This window comes from Camelus bactrianus, chromosome 32 (genome assembly GCF_048773025.1).
Source record: "Camelus bactrianus isolate YW-2024 breed Bactrian camel chromosome 32, ASM4877302v1, whole genome shotgun sequence".
NCBI classification, from domain to species: domain Eukaryota; kingdom Metazoa; phylum Chordata; class Mammalia; order Artiodactyla; family Camelidae; genus Camelus; species Camelus bactrianus.
The window spans coordinates 1394455-1410905 of NC_133570.1; the positions used below are offsets into that span (position 1 = coordinate 1394455).

Below are 16451 nucleotides of genomic sequence, written 5' to 3' on the forward strand. Positions count from 1 at the left end.
TTTTACCCATATTTCATTTTTCCATGTATTTCAAAATGGGCCTTCCCTACCTTCTTCTCAGGTAGGAAAGTAATTTAAGGTTAATTGGACACCTAAAGAACTTTGGTCAACTACTTAAATGAGAAAAAATAGCTCTAATTTTTAATATTTCTAATGGCTACAGTGTGGTGTCAGTCGGACCAAATTCAGGCAAGACAGCCTCGATTCATGCTGACACGTGGAAACCACAGAGATAACGATTAATCTAACAAAAGGGCAAGTTTGGCAGCTTCATGTTACCGAGAAGCCATTCTAAGCGCTACTTCTCTGTGGCAGCATTGTGACTGTGCCTTCCACCGCCCACAAACATCCTTTGAGGGGTGCAAGATCATCAGCTGTGGTGCATCCAATTGACTCCATCTTTGACATCTTTAAAGCTTGGAATACTTGAAACAGCAGGTGAACACCAACATCTTCCTAGAATACCAACTTTACATTAAACATGTAACATTAAACAAAAAACAAATGCACAAAAGTTTATATTCATTTTTAACAATGAGACATCCCTCAAGTCCCTGCCACCATTTGTACGGTTTCATCAGACTCAAAAAAGTTTTGCTAGAATATGGATTACTTCTGCAATAAAAGCAACTGTAATTCTCAAGATACCTATTTGAAATGTCTAAAACATGTACCACTTTTATTCTGACAGGTCACATAAATTTCAAACAAGCTCTTCCCTAGGTGACACTATTGAAGCCAAAAGGCAGGTAGCGTAGGTATTATTTTAGCCCAACTGCATTGACAATATTTACACCTCTTTTAACAACTTACCAAATACAACACTGCTGACCTGTCATTTCGTTTGGATGTAGTGACTCAAAAGTACAGAATATTTTAAGACATGAGAATTTCACCTACTAGATTTCAAATTAAGTGATAAAAGCAAAGGCAATTCAAATAGTAACATGGCACAATTTTCTGTTAGTGGTTTTAAAACACTCATTTAAACAAGGGATGAGTTCACTTGGTTAGATATTTGAAATACAACTTTATTCTGATTCTAAACGAAAAGGAATGGGAATGACAGTAACAAACGAGATTTCACCACTGAATATTGTGATGTGACTGTAGCAGTCTTATATTTGAAACTCAGGGAGGAAACAACTGCGTTCCAAAAACAGCTAAATATGCAGGTCCAAAAAAATGAAGGTTGTTTTTTTTAACTGCCACATTCACTCCGAAGCCCATTCATCTCCTTCAGCATCCCAAAGATTAAGCACATGTTCTGCTTAGCTATATAATAAAGTGGCAAACACGCTGCACCACTGACATCACAGGACAGTTGCCTATAAAACTAGACTTCTGACGCTGGGCTCCAGCTTCACTTTCTCACAGGTCGTCATCTTCATCCGGGAGAGCAGTTGTCTGCGCAACCTGGAGAGAGAGAGGAAACAGGTGTAACACTCCGGATGGAACCACGAAGACGCAAACAGCACCACTGAAACACAGACAGCCTACCTCTAGATCGTGCTCATACTGCGCGGCCAGGGCTGGGTCCATGACCACCTCCGGTGGGGCCAGAGCAGGCATGGCGACGAACTCCAAGTTCGGGTCTCCGATCAGTTTTCTAGCAAGCCAGAGGAAGGGCTTTTCAAAGTTGTAGTTACTTTTGGCAGAAATGTCATAGTACTGTTCAAAAGAAAAGTAAAATATATTTATCAACCACTATAAATAAGCCCGTGTCACAGTTTTATCTAAGGGTCGTAATTCAGTAAGTTTTAAGAAACATACCTGAAGATTCTTCTTTCGGTGAAAGACAATTGATTTTGCCTTAACTTTTCTGTCCTTAATATCCACTTTGTTGCCACACAACACAATGGGGATGTTTTCACACACTCGCACCAGGTCTCTATGCCAGTTTGGCACATTCTTGTAAGTAACTCTCGATGTTACATCAAACATTATAATGGCACACTGAGCTAAAAGAAACGTTCAGTCATTAATCCACACCTAGGTATTTACTCCATGGATGAAGATGCTAAGAATCAGGGACTCAGATTCATAATCTCAGGCCTAACTCTAGTCAGCTGTATGTCTCTACCAATTTTAAAAATCTTAAGTCATTTGAATGTCACTTAAAATTTCATTTTACTTTACACGACAGCATGAAGGACCGGCTTACCCTATGAAATCCCTGTAATACGTCACCATAAATTCTGCCTCACCCCCCAAAAAAGTATCTAAAATAAATGAATGATAAATCAGCATTCCAGAGAACTTACCTCACATAAACATATTCTGAGGGTCTAGTAAACTACTCTTTAAAAGATTCTTAAATGCCTGAATATGCTAAGATATACTGTCCCTTTTTGAAAGACTTAGTAAAGTTTATATATGTTGACCTCTACGAAGAGTCACGATAAAGCTAGTAAGCCACTGAGTACGTACAGTAAGTTACAGAGATTCTTAGCTGAACACTTTGGAACTGGGGAGGAGGGTGGAATCCTTGCAATTGTATGTGCTCAAAGAAAGCAGAAGACATGGAGAGATACCCAACAATTTTCATCAAGAGCAAGATTCCAGATAAGAACATTCTTATCTTTTTGTTAAATGTAACAGTAAGCATCTATTTTGTGTGCACATTTTAAAATCAAGCACCTTGAAAAAATATTCTACAAACCCCAGCACAATTAAAAAGAAATGAGCTTGTCTTCCACAACATTTATAAGATAGAAAACTTGGCTCCTCTGGTCCAGTACTTGGTCTAAACTGTTCACTACCTTTTTAATGGAGTGCGTAGGAAATAATTATTAATAACTACCAAAATACTCCCAAACTTAAGTTCTCAGTGAAGCTGCAGCAACAGCTTGTCTATCGCTTGGTTTTTATGAACCTCAACAGAGTCTTTTTCAAAAGAGTGCCCATCATGACACAAGCAATCAAATGGCACAAGACAACCTTTACAAAATCTTCTCCCCCTCAAACGACCTCCCTGGAGGCAGCATATCCTTTGAATCCAAGTGACTTACACAATCCCCAGCTTAGTCACTGTCAGGCCAAGTGTTTACTGAAACAGACCTGATCACTTTAAAGCAACCGTGGAGACGAAGCTACAAATCAGCCACCTACCTTGGATATAATAGCCGTCTCTCAGTCCACCAAATTTCTCCTGACCAGCTGTGTCCCACACGTTGAACTTAATAGGCCCTCTGTTGGTATGGAACACAAGGGGATGGACCTCAACACCCAAGGTAGCTGGAACACAATCATTTCAAGTTAGTCGATGAACGCTTCCACGTCACACACAGCTTCACAACTGGCCTTCCCCACATACCTACATACTTCTTCTCAAATTCACCAGTCAGGTGGCGTTTCACGAAGGTAGTTTTCCCAGTACCACCATCTCCCACCAGTACAAGCTGTCGGAAAACAAGTTTTTGAAATAAACACCAAAACAATTAACATTTCAGAACCTCAACTATATAGCTCTTCAGATTTTTCCGGATACCTCCTCCATTTGTATAACAGAACTTTAAAATACCCCTGAAGTTCACTTTTAAAACAAAGGATCTTAAATGAAGTGACCCTGTCCCACTTAACGAATGACTTCTGTCAATGAAACTTTCTGGGCCCGGCGTCCAGGTCCGCAGGGTGGGGCTCGCACCCCCATCTCCTTATCGGCGGACAGGAGGGACTGCCGCAGCACGAGCACGCTGGCTGACGAAGCAGGCCACCGGCTCACGGCCGCGGTCATAAAACAGCCCCTGCTCGTCGCGGCGTCGGGACCAGAGTCCCCCCACCCCCGTCCCTCCAGATCCCCTCGTGTTCCCCGAACAAGACCCCCAACTCACAAGGATTACGTACTTTGAACTGAACTTGAGGTTCTCCTTGGGCAGCCATCGTGATGTTACTGCGAGGGGAGGAGAAAGACATGAGGCCCGCGGCGCGGCCGCGCGGCCCGCATGGCCCGACCCGCCCCACGTGCCCGGGCCCACAAAGGCCTGCATCCCGGAGCCCGGCCGCCGCACCTCCCCCGACACACACACACACACGCGCGGGCGGGGGCCGCGAGGGCGCGCAGATGGCTATGGCGGCCGGCGGGCTGCGCCCCGGCCCGGCTCCCCCGGCCGCCGGGGCCTGGCGCGCGCCCGCTCGGACTGAAGGCCGGGGCGGAGGGGACCCCGCTCGGCGCGGAAAGCGCCTGGTCACGGCGCCGCGGCCGAGCCCGGCCGCCCCTCGGCCCTCCGCCCGGCCGCCCCGGCCCACCGCCCCGCCGCCGCGGCCTCGTCCGCCCCTCGGCCCCTCCGCCGCCGGCCTCCCCGCCGCCCCGCCCGGCCCACCGCGGCTTGGGTCCCGGCGCCGGTGCGCGGCCTCCGCGGTCGGGGAGGAAGGAGAGCTCTCCGCCCGGAGCCCTGGGCTCCGCGAAGCCGACTCCTCACGGCCACGGCCGCCGGGACGCCCCGGCCGCCGCCCCCGCCCCGGCCCCGCGGCCCCCGCCCCGGCCCTTCTACCTTCCAGAAGCGTCTCCGCGCCCGTCGGACTGAGGGCTGGAAAGATGGCGGAAGCGCAATTCAAATGCCCGGAGACGCAGCCGACGCCGGCGCGCGCCGAGGGAGGGCGGGGCAACGATGCCGCGCCGCTCCCACGTTGCCCGGCGCGCGCGCGCACGCACACCGCCCGGCCCCGGCGGCCGCACCCGTCGGCCTGGCGCGAAGGGAGAGGCTCGGGGCGCGCTGGGCGCGGGAGGCTGGGCGGTCACGCGCACGCACGCCGGCCCGCGGAGCCACGTGCGCCAGCCCAGAGGGCGGGTTCCCGCGCGCGCATGCGCCGACGGCGACGCGGCGCGCCCTGCTGCCGCCGCGGGAACAGGATGGGGAGGAGAGGGCCGCGGTCCCCTTAGGCGGGAAAGTCGCGGGGTGGCCCACACAAAGCCCCTGCCTGCCGCCAAACACGGCCCAGCGGGCCCCGGCGAGCGCCACGTCGCGGGGCAGCCGCCCCACCCGCTGCCCCTTCCCGCGCCCCGGTCTCGGTCAGGACTGCCGGGGAGTAAGGGAAGCGAAGACCACGCTTTCCCGCCCTGAGAAGCCGCCACCTTTGTCTCAGGGCATCGGCTCGGTCAGCAGCCTCGGTGGCCCTGACCTGCAAACAGATGATGAAATGTGTTTCCAACCTTGGCAGCTCTGCTCACCGAGTGGTAAACAGGGATGCAATCATTGAGTATTTAGGGTCCGGACTGGATAAGCCTGTCAAGGGTCCAGACAGAGCTGTGCACTCAGAGCTCACGTTCTCCTTGGGGTGCCGCCTCTCAGCGTCACCCAGGGTAGGAGACGAGTACATCTCACGCCCAGGTATTGGCTATTATTACCATTTTTAAAAGTTGGCCGAATGGAGTCCTACAACCTCATATCCTAAATCTCAGGCCGGTCTTTGGCATTTGTGTGGATAGCCGCAGATTCCTAACCTACTCTGTTGGTCTCTGCGCCCCAAGCGAGCATCCAGGGCTGGCAGCAGGAGCAGTCAACTAATGGCCCCATCCATCCAGTCAAGTTCCTCAGAAAAGGTTCTACCAAGGGGACTCTTCCCAGAACAAGGAGAACCCAAATGACCAAGGAGTCAGCCACGTAGCCCGGAGCACACTTGCAAGCAAGTCCGTTGGGAACCCAAGTGACACAAATTGGACACACAGGTGAGAACAGGCCTGCTGGGAGCTCAAGTCCAAGTGCCCCACAGGACCCACAGGGAACACCAAGCAGATCTCTCTATCGCTGGTGGGAGGGCACACTGGTTTGGCCTCTTGGGAAAGTAGAAACTAATAAAACACCCGTATGTGTCCATGGCTCATGACCCTGCATTTCCATTTCTGGAGAGATGCCCTAGAGTTAAACTCACACATGTGCCCAAGGAGACAGTATCACAAGCTCGCTGCAACTTTATTTAAAATAGCAAACGTTTAAACTCAACATACATGTCCATGAGGAGGGAAGTGAATAAATAGAATGTGATATCTATGCTGTGGATTTGCTGTACAGCATTTAAAAAGAGTGGAGATCCTCTACATCCACAGAGTTAGATGGATCTCGAAAGGATAATGTTGAGAAAAGCAAGTTCAAGGAAGATGTGTTTATTTTATATAGTCTACATTATATATAATTTTATAGAGGCTATACGTCTGGTGTAACACCGTTTACATACTTTTTTTTTACAAACACATAAAACCATATGAAGTCTTGAATATACGTGTGTAAGTTTTAAAAAATTGACTGCAAGGATATAGACTGAACTCTGATGGCTGTTTCTCTAAGAAGCAGTAAAATGGAGTGTGATGGATCTGCAAGAGAGGGAAAGATTTTTAACTTTATCTGCAATGTTCTATTTTTTTTCTAAAAGGTCATTGAAGCAAATATGACAGCCTATTAACCACGGTGTAATTCTGGGTGGTAAGAACATCAGCATCTGTACATTTTATCATTAAAAAATTTTCTTTCCTTCGGGCAAAACAGCCAGGGGGAAGCATGTCAAACTAATAATTGGTCTTGGACTCAGCCTTGCAGACAGAGCTCCTGGGTGATTGGTTTGCTGTGAACGTCGGTAACTGGCCTAATCCCAGAACCTCTAAAGATCATCATCTCAAGGAACACAGTGAAAAGTGGGAAAATATACTCAAGCTGGCAGAGAGAATGCTTTTCCCCAATGAAACTGCCCAGGCTCTTCCAGTGGTCACCGGCTTTGCAGTTTACAGAGGTACTTACTCATCTCTGCCATTCAGTGTGGTTTGCAAACACATACTTAACCTGTAGTTTAAAAAATTGCTGCCAAATACCCAAAGAAATATGTGCAGAGTTACACACACAAAAAAGTTGCAAAAATAGCACAAGGAATTTCAGCTCCAGTACCTGTGATTTCCCCAAATGAGAACATTGCTAACTTCATCATTCATGTTTATCACCCTAGCCTTCTGTCTCTCAGTATGTACACCACACATGCACGATTTTCCTATTATCATATTTGTATATGTATGGTTTTTTTCTACTGTGATGTTTGAGAGTGAATAGCAAACAGGACACCCCTCTATGTGAGTTGCTTAAACCAAGGAGCTTCTGTTACATAACCACCGCACACTTAACCAAAATCGGGACATTGACATTGTTACGATTCTGTTTTCTGGTCGACAGAACTTAATTGGCAGTTGTCTCCCTCCTGCCCTCCTCTGGTGCAGGGTCCTCCAGGATTACATGTTACGTTGACCTGGCCGGTCTCTCTGGTCTCTTTTAATCCAGGACAGTACCTTTCTCTTTGTCTTTCACACATTGGCACTTTTGCGGAGTGTTTGTAGACCAGTTACTCTGTGGACTCTCCCCTCCTCTCCCCATTTCGGTGTGTCTGATGTTTCCTCAGGATTAGATTCAGGAGTGCAGTTTGGGTTGGGACAGCACAGAAGTGATGCTGTGTCCTGCTCAGTACAGCTTATCAGGAGGCACAGAGCGATCTTCTGAAAACCTGTCAGACCATCCTTCTCCCCTCTTAAACCCTGCAATGGTTTCCTATCTGTCACAGTCAGAAGCATGAAATCCATGGCCAGCCAGGTCCTACACAAGACATCTGGTGCCTCCCTCTCTTCCTCATCTCGTGCCTCTCTCCCTGTAACTGCTGTAGCCACAAAACCTTTCTGAATCATTCCTCAGCCAAGTTCGTTCCTGCCCCTGGGCCTTTGCACTTACCAGTCCCACTGCCGAAAATGCTCTTCCTCTGCATCTTTGGTTGACTGGCTCCTTCTCACCCTTCAGGTCATCACCTCCTCAGGGAGGCCCACCCTGACCAACCTTTCACCACATCTGCCGTTCCCCATCTCAGCACTGCTCTGTTTTCTCCAGAGCACTTACCACTAACTGAAATTACCTTGCTTAATTATTCACATGCTTGCTTTTTTATCTTTCTCTCTCTTACTAGGATAAACTAGGTACCTTGTTTGTCAGGATATTCAAGGTATCTCACATGGTGCCTGGCACCTGGTGGGAGCTCAGTAAATATTTGTTGAATTATCGAGTGAATTGCTCTGAATCCCATCTGAATACAGAAAGAGTAATCAGAAACAGCAGCATTATCGTCTACTAAAAATAATAGTGATGTAAATATACAAGCTTGTGGGAATTTAAATAATGCTGTTTCATATCAGAGACTAACCTTTAAGTGAATAAGTTAAACATTTACCAAATATAGGGCCACACTTTTATCCTATGTGTGCAGTTTCCATCAACCCTGTTGACTCTGCAAAGCAATAAGGAAGCTATTCTTAAAGATTTCCTTGTCTAATTCATTCATCAGTCCAGCTGATGAACGTCAGAATCTTCTCACATGAAATGCTTTCTGTATCTGACACTCGGTTTTCAACCTATGGAGCAGATCAGTGCACAGGTTACATGCTGCTTCTTCGCATCTGCACAGAAATTGTCTTCCTTAAAATCAAAACGGAGAGAATTGCATATATTCATGCCATAGAGCCATCTGACCTGTTTCATCTAAAGATCAGAATAGTGCAGAGAGTACACTTTGATGGCTTGTGAAGAAATCCAACCTTCAGAGGTGCTTTTTGTCCTATCTTGGGGTAGGTAGTAACGTGCTTTATATCTGAACTAGTTGCCAACGTTTTTAAATGTGATGATTTTAAAATAAGCCCACAGACACAACATTGTAGACTGACTATACTTCAATTAAAAAAAAAAACAGTAAAGTAAACCACCCACCGGAAAAATAAAATAAAATACTCCCCCTTCAAAAGGCTGAGCCTAGGGGAGAAGGAAATAGCTCAGTGGTAGAGTGCGTGCTTAGCATTCACGAAGTCCTGGGTTCAAGCCCCAGTACCTCTATTAAAAACAAAATTTTTTTAAAATAAAATAAAAAGGTTGAGCCTGATTTGCCTCTGCTTGAGTGTGGGCGGGGCTGCGTGACTCACTCTGACAAGTGGAGTGTGTCTCCATGGACAGTGTGACTCTGAGGCTAAGTCCTAAGCTGTGGCTTCCTTGCTCCCTGGGGTCACTCACTCTGTAGGAAGCAGGTCACTCTGTTGGGTCACATGCACAGCCCTAGGGAAAGATTCATCTCACGAGGAGCTGAGGCTCCCGGCAAAGAGCCCGGAGAACTTGCCGGCCACGCAAGGGAGCCATCATGGAAATGGAACTTCCAGCCCCAATCAGGCCGACATCTTACCTGCAATTTCTGGAGACCTGAGTTACAACCACCCAGTTAAACTACTCTTGAATTCCTGGAAAATGTGTGAGAAGATACTGTTTATTGTTGCTTCAACCCATAAACTTCTGGAGTAATTTACTATGCAGGGACAGATAACTAATATAAAAAATAAGGCTATTTCACATAAAGAACCAGGTAGCTGGTTTCTTTTGAAAATCAAGATTGGAAAGCATTGGACCTGATTTTTTTTTAATTGACGTATAGTTGATTTACAGTGTTGTGTTAGTTTCTGGTATACAGTACAGTGATTTACATATATATATATTCTTTTTCATATTCTTTTCCATTATAGGTCATTACAAGCTATTGAATATAGTCCCCTGTGCTCTACAGTAGGGCCTTGTTGTTTATCTATTCTGTATACAGTAGTTTCTATCTGCTAATCCCCAATGCCTAATTTATTCCCTCTCCCACCCCACCTTTCCCCTTTGATAATCATAAGTTTGTATTTTGCGTCTGTGAGTATCTTTCTGTTTTTGTACATAAGTTCATTTGTGTCCTTTTTTTTACATCCCACATATGAGTGACATATATTTTATCTTTGTCTGACTTCACTCAGCATGATCATCTCTAGGTCCATCTATGTTGCTGTAAATGGCATTATTTCATTCTTTTTTATGGATGAGTAGTATTCTATTGTGTGTATATATATATATATATATATATATATATATGTACACACCACAACTTCTTTCCTGTCTTGGCTATTATAAATGGTGCTGCTATGAACATTGGGGTGCATGTACCTTTTCGAATTAGAGTTCCCTCCGGATATATGCCCAGGAGTGGGATTGCTGGATCATATAGTAAGTCTGCTTTTAGTTTTTTAAGGAATCTCCATACTGTTTTCCACAATACCTACACCAACTTACATGCCCACCAGCAGCGTAGGAGGTCTCCCTTTTCTCCACAGCCTCTCCAGCACTTATCGTCTGTGGACTTTTGAACGATGGCCATTCTGACTGGTGTGAGGTGCGACCTCACTGTAGTTTCGATCTGCATCTCTCTGATATTGGCAGTATTGAGCATTTTTTCCATATGCCTGTTGGCCATTTGTATGTCCTCCTTGGAGAAACGCTTATTTAGGTCTTCTGCCGTGTTTGAATTGGGCTGTTTGTTTTTTGTTACTAAGTTGTATGAGCTTGTGGTATGTTCTGAACACCTACTTTTAACAGACTGACTCTTGACAACACATGTTAATCGTCCCTGCAGCAGAGCTGTGCTATTGAGAAGGTAATTACAGGGTGTACTAATCTCCTCGTCTTGTAAGATGAGGACCCACCCTAGACCTCGCCTTGCGACACCTGCGAAAACCCCATTCCCTAGTAAGGTCACAGACACAGGTACAGGGGTTAGGCCTTTGGCATATCTTTCTGGGGAACAAAATTCCACCCATAACACAGGGTTTATGAAATACTGGATTCGTAGCATGCTTCGGTAGGATGGAGCGGAACTGGGGTCAGACTTAAGGCCATGATGACTGTTTTCTCCTTTTGAAGCTGACAGCACCCGTTAGGATGGCCTGGGTGTAGAACCCTGCTGGGATGGAGGCCCGGGGAAGTGACAAGTGTCTTCCTGCATAGCCTGTCTGTCTTACATCATAGTCCCTACGCTCGTCAATCCCCAGTCGATCAGGTCTTCCACTACCAATAGTCATTTGTGTTTACGCTTTTTTCCTGAAACAATAGGGCAGTTAATATCCTTAAACATTATCTGTTTGCTTCTGGGGGCTATTATTGTTTTAGAACTTTAGGTTCCTCAGGAGGAATTGCTAGGTCAAAGGGATGTGCAGTTTATATTTTCCCTAGAAGCTGGGAAAACAGTGTTGAGCTGTAGCTTCAGTTTGCTTTGCCTGATTATCAGGGATATGTGATTCTTTTTTACCCCCAGGTGCCATTTCAGCCTCGTAGCTTAAAAAGTGGTTTCCTAGGAGTGATCTGATCATTGCATTTCAAGTATTTTCTTCTCTTGGACAACATGGTGAATGGAAGATGTTGCCTGCCACATCAGTAAACAAAGGATGTTGCAGCCATCAAGCCACCACAGCTGACCCGACGGTGAGCCCTAAGGGAACTCAGGGTGAGAAAAGGACAGGCTACTGACCCCAGGTAGCTAAGGTGCAGATCCAAGGAGTGATTTCAGTAAGTCCAGACTTTGAATCTTGCCGCATATAGGAAAGTGCTGAATTCATTAACTTGAGATAGCTGGGGGTTTTAATTAGCCATAATCTTTTGATGTACTGACTCCCTAGTCTTTGTTGCAAAAATCTGTATATATCCTGGCCCCTCCCTTACCTCTTGGGAGCAAGTCCTTCAGAACCATCTGAGGGTCTGCCTCCCAGGCTTGAAGTCCTCAGAGAGACTGCTCAACAAAACAATTCTCAACTTCCAGGTTGTACATTTTCCAGTCGACAATATCAAGGGAAGAACAAAAGTCATGACCTGTGAAGTCAGTCACCCTGTTTCCTTTCCATTCACATAAGCAGATACATGAAATCCTTCTCTGAAAGATAAGCCAGGTGGATGCGTAGTAGGAAGGACGGTGACCCCAGGGATGTGCGTGCTTCACTTCCGGGAACCCGTGACTGTGTTCTCTTCCACGGCAGATGTGGTCAATGGTATGGACCTTGAGTTGGCGCGACCACCCAGGTGGACCTAGTCTGCTCGTGAGCCCTACAGAGTGGAGAACCGACTGTGGTCAGAGTAAAAGCTGTGACAGCGAAGGGCCAGAGCAATGCTGCACTGGTGGCTTTGAAGATGGAGGAAGGGACCATGAGCTGAGGAAAGCGGGCAAGTCCAGCAGCTGGGAAAGAGAAGGAAACAAGGTCTCCCCTAGAGCCTCCAGGAAAGGCTGATTTTAGCCCAGGGAGACATCTGGCCCCTAGGACTACAAAATAATAAATTTGTATTGTTTTAAGCCACCAAACTGTGGTAACTTTTCAGGCAGGGCCGCAATAGGAGACTCATGCAGAGTGTGACATCCTCCAGCTATTTCCAGATAAGTAGTCAGCCCCATCTTCGGAAGGGCAGCCTGTTTCTAAACTTGACATAATGAAAAATTAAACAAGGCTATTGCATTTCCAAATACCTTAAAGATTCATCCTCATTTAAATTTACTTTCTGTACCCCAGTCAGGAGAAGAAAAAGTGAATTCTAATCCAATCTTTTTAAACAATTTTATTTATTTATTTTTAAAATTAATTTTAACCCATTTTTCAACTCGTAATCAACAATCCTATGGTCGATTGACAATCATTTTTGGGGGATATGACTTTGAATGGAGTTTTAAAAATGTCCCTTAGCATTACCTTAAGTCAAATAAAAATAAATTAATTTAGAATCACAGAATTTAAAAATAGGCAGGAGCCTTGCGAGGTTCAAATTCAAACTCTGCTGCTGGCCAGACATTCACTAACCTGTAATTTGCCATAACTCACCCACCACGGTCTATTTTGGAATGAATAAATGTATTAAGCAAATTTTGCAGCATGGCTTTTTCAACAAATATTTACTAAACACCTCATATGTGCTGGGCCCCATCCCAGGTGTTGGAGATAAATAGTGTGCAGAGTGGGCAAAAATCTCTGCCCTCCATGGAGTGGACAGTCCAGAAAAGAAACATAAACAATAAACAAGACACAAAATAAGTATGTATGTGACATAGCTGGTCAGAGGGTTGTAGATGTTGAGGGCGAAGGAACAAGGTAAGAGGGTAGATCAGGACAGGCCCCACAGAAGAGGTGTCAGGGAGCCAAAGTCTTAAAGGACTGTTCGGCCAAGAACAGCCAGTGCAAAGGCCCTGAGGTGGAACACGGCTGTCTGGGGGTGCATGGAGGGAACAGTGGAGGGAAACCAGGCTCTGGAGGTATTAGAGGATGGTCAGCTGGGGCCGGACCTTGTGGGCCACTATACAGACTTTGGTTTCTACTCCAAGTGAGTAAATAATTCACACACATAGGTTATAAACTGTCCCATACATCTGCACACCGTGTTACCAATATGCTGTAACCTCCAGAGTGTTGGCTTAAACTTCAGCAAACTGAAGTCCTCATTTTACACACCTAAGATTTGTTAAGATTTGATGCTTTCATCAGTTTTTAAAATAAGAGCAAATTTTGCAGTATGCAGTTTTAGGCAGTTAATTTTATGTTCATGATTCCTTCTCCCAAGTGTACTTTTCCTGAGTATTTTTTTTTTTTTTGCTCTTTTTGCTGTTACTAGCCAGATATAGCTTTTCAGTCTGTTTTTATAATTTGTATCAAGTTTTATCATGTGTGGTTTAGATTTCTTTATTGCATGTTAATTATTTCTAACTGTGATATGCATAAATTGATTAATCATATATCATTTGTATTTATTGTTTACAATTAAGAGGGCAAATGATTAGGGTGAATCAGTCTCTGGAGGCATAGTGGGGTTGAAATGGAAAAGTCACACACAGCCTTTAAACCTGAGAGCCAGCTTATCTCTTTATGGGCAAGAAAACTGGCTTAGAGAGATTAGTCTTTTTGTCCTGTTAACCTAAAACAATAAAATAGTTATTTCACCAGCAAAATGAGTTTATTCTGGAACAGCAAAGAATTGCATTTTGGGACATGCAACTATGGCAAATCACATGCAAGTCTGGTAAAACAAAAGAGAGAAAACTCTCTTATAGAGGAGAAGGGGAAATTAGGAGGGTTGTTATGGACAAACAGTCCATTGGAGGAAACTGGCAGTTTGAAATACAGTGGCTTTTCATTGGCTGAGTTGCAACAGTCTCTCATTGGCTGAGCTGTTGCCGGGCAAGGAGAAAACCTTCCTTCCTTCTCCTGTGGTAGTAGTGTCCCTTCCTGCAGGTACCGTCCCTTCCTGCAGGTACCTCCCAGTTGGGATCAGTATTGATGCTGAGTGACAGCTTCTCCTCTAGCCTCCCTGCTCCATTTCAGTGAGGGTCCCCTTTACTCATTTTCACAGTCCAAAGTTCCACGGAGAGTGAACAGCAGAACTGGGATCAAACCCTGGTCTGGACTTCCATTCTTTTATTTTACAAATATGTGTTGAGTGCCTACAATGTGCCAGAAATTTTGTAGGGATTGGAGACAACAGTGAACAAAGACCTTTATTTCCTGGGACTTTGCATTTTAGAAGTAACCTACCTCGTGGTCTGTAGCTGTAATGTGTCCATTTTCATTCTCATAGCAATGTACTAGGGCTTCTTCATTCTATGTGAACAAACTGAAGAAATCCACTGGCTCATAAAGATCCTAGAGTGTACTGGTTTCAGGTACTTTGACTGACACAGGAGCTCAAATGCTGTGTCCAGGACCAAGTGTTTTTTCCTACTCCCTCTCAATTTTACTTCCTTTATATTAACTCCATTCTCAGAAAAGCTCTGTACAGTTGCCCACCCTTCCTCTGCTGACACTTCATTTTAATTGCTTGGTCAAAATGGAGAATTTTTATCCAACCCATATCCATCAAATTACTGATTTTGATTTAAATTGTGAAAAACATATCAAAGTCATAAATTAAGAAGAGACAAGCTTGCCTCTACTCCACCCAAGTCTATGCCTCGGTCTCCTAAGCTGTCTGGTCTCTGCTTCCCCTTCTCCCCTCCCGTGGTCCAAGAACCAAATCACACCCAGAACGAAATCCAAAACTCCCTGCTTGTTCTGTCTAGACTGTTCTCAAGTATAGTTCTTATGGCTGCCTTCTTCACCTCAGGTCATGGCTTAAAAGTCACCTCTTCGAGGTGGTAGTAAAAAATTTAACTTTATCCCAAAAGAAGTCTGTCCTTTGCTCTCTATTCCTGGAATGTAGCATTTGTTTGCCTGGGGGCCTTGGGCTAGCCAGATAGTGATGATGTGCTTAGAATCGGGAGTTTTGGGTTACATGGGTACCAGTTAACCTGGAGACTTAGATCAACCAAGAGGGCAATCCATCAATCAATCACGCTTATGCAATGGAGCATCAATAAAAACTCAGCATTTGGTGGCCTGGGTGAGCTTTCCTGGTTGGCAGCTTCGTGTGTATTGACACACATCAATGCCTTGAAAGCAATGCGTCCTCACTGCCCAAGGAGAAGATGACAGAAGCCACACACTGGGTACAGCCAGGACACCCCCCATGCACGTCTGCCCTTCGCTGACTTTAATCTGTCTCCTGCCCCTGTGACAAACCTAACTGTGAGCATTGCAGTTTTTAGTAAAGTTTGTGTCCCTCTAGCGAATTATTGAACTTAAGGCTGGTTTGGGGGACCTCCCGAACTTGTGGCTGCTGTCAGGAGTGAGAGTGCTCTTGGGGACTGTTCCTGCTCCCTTTGTTGTTAGCCTAACCTCTGGCATCTTCCACGATCACTTATCTGCTGTAGACAACCCTCTCTCAAGTCTCCCGTTTGTCCGCGCCCCTGTTTTCTTTTGTCTGCTTCTGTGTTGCCCGTTTCTCACACTTGAACTGCATCCCAAGGCCTGAGTCTGTGCATATTACCAACTCACGCCATTTTGAGTTATATTATTTAACTTCAAGTTATGTTGCTTAAGTATTACGTGTCTTCCTTTCTCTCTTGCGCTGTACTCCCACAGAAAGCTGCTGCGAATCCTTAAAGAGAAAGCCTGTGTTCAGGGTATGTCCATGCAAAGCTGCACCCAGATCATTTCCATGGGCTTGCTAAATCTGTCACCAAATTTTTCACTAAATTTTAAAATAAAATGAGTGCGAAAGCATGGAAACAGATCAAGAAGGGCAAAAGGCACACCTAACTGACCTGGCTGAGAGACCGCCAGAATGCGATTGGGCCGGGCCCCGCCTTTGCCTCAACAGGCCCCGCCCCCTCCCCGGCGGGCCCCGCCCTCCCCGGCGGGCCCCGCCCCTCGGGCCGCGGCATTCCCACAGGAAGGCTCCAGCTGTCTGCGTGGGCCTGGGCGCGGCGCGGGCCGGGCATGCGCAGAGCTCGCGGGCGCGGTTGCCGTGGCAGCGCCGGCGGAGGGGAGGGCGACCGGCGGGCTGAGGCAGCGGTGCGGCCCCCGGGAGCCTGCGGGCGGCCAGAGGCGGCGGTGCAGGCCTGAGCGGCGGGGCGCGGCGCCCGGCCCGCGGGGATGCGGGACCGGCTGCCGGACCTGACGGCGGTGAGCGACTGGCAGACGGGCGGCGGGCGAATAGCGGTTCGGGCCGGGAGCGCTGAGGGCGCCGGCCGGGGGGGCTGAGGGGCTCGGGGGTGGGCGGGGGCTGGGGGTGCGGGGTCCG

The 16451-nt window shown here is 46.5% G+C and overlaps 2 protein-coding genes and 1 long non-coding RNA gene across 10 annotated transcripts in view; 2 read left to right on the forward strand and 1 right to left on the reverse strand.

Moving 5' to 3' along the window:
- Positions 1-1010: 1010 nt before the first annotated feature.
- Positions 1011-4606, reverse strand: RAN (RAN, member RAS oncogene family). 2 transcript variants are annotated; one of them, XM_074355943.1, is made up of 7 exons: positions 4494-4606; positions 3847-3892; positions 3317-3401; positions 3112-3237; positions 1774-1961; positions 1501-1671; positions 1011-1416 (listed from the first exon to the last, which is right to left on the reverse strand). In XM_074355943.1, the coding sequence occupies exons 2-7, from the start codon at positions 3880-3882 to the stop codon at positions 1372-1374; spliced, it is 651 nt and encodes a 216-aa protein (XP_074212044.1). In that variant the 5' UTR covers positions 3883-3892; positions 4494-4606; the 3' UTR covers positions 1011-1371. The 2 variants fall into 2 exon arrangements, with proteins under 2 accessions (XP_074212044.1, XP_074212045.1); XM_074355944.1 differs by lacking the exon at positions 4494-4606 and adding an exon at positions 4323-4438.
- An 89-nt stretch (positions 4607-4695) lies between these two features.
- Positions 4696-13782, forward strand: LOC105063739 (uncharacterized). Of its 5 annotated transcripts, none has more exons than XR_006722417.2 (4): positions 4696-5668; positions 6370-6723; positions 11119-11285; positions 11620-13782. It is a non-coding gene; the product is annotated as an uncharacterized LOC105063739 (long non-coding RNA). The 5 variants fall into 5 exon arrangements; XR_006722419.2 differs by having other exon boundaries at positions 4696-5330; positions 5471-6723; XR_012503533.1 differs by having other exon boundaries at positions 4696-6723; positions 11119-11369.
- A 2358-nt stretch (positions 13783-16140) lies between these two features.
- STX2 (syntaxin 2) overlaps positions 16141-16451 on the forward strand; it is a 31950-nt gene continuing 31639 nt past the window's right edge. For 2 of the 3 annotated variants that reach the window (XM_074355857.1, XM_074355858.1), the window contains exon 1: positions 16141-16333. In XM_074355857.1, the coding sequence (XP_074211958.1) occupies positions 16304-16333 (30 nt within the window). In that variant the 5' untranslated portion in view covers positions 16141-16303. The remainder of the gene's footprint in view (positions 16334-16451) is intronic. The other variant, XM_074355859.1, reaches the window with a different exon arrangement.

What these genes read in the sequence shown, in the direction of transcription:
- RAN (XM_074355943.1), bottom strand. Translation starts at nt 3,882, where the DNA reads ATGGCTGCCCAAGGAGAACCTCAAGTTCAGTTCAAA. An exon ending in AGACGGCTATTATATCCAAG is followed by an intron (nt 1,962 to 3,111) that starts GTAGGTGGCTGA and finishes CGTTTCTTTTAG; the next exon opens with CTCAGTGTGCCATTATAATG. An exon ending in AGTATGAGCACGATCTAGAG is followed by an intron (nt 1,417 to 1,500) that starts GTAGGCTGTCTG and finishes CTCTCTCTCCAG; the next exon opens with GTTGCGCAGACAACTGCTCT.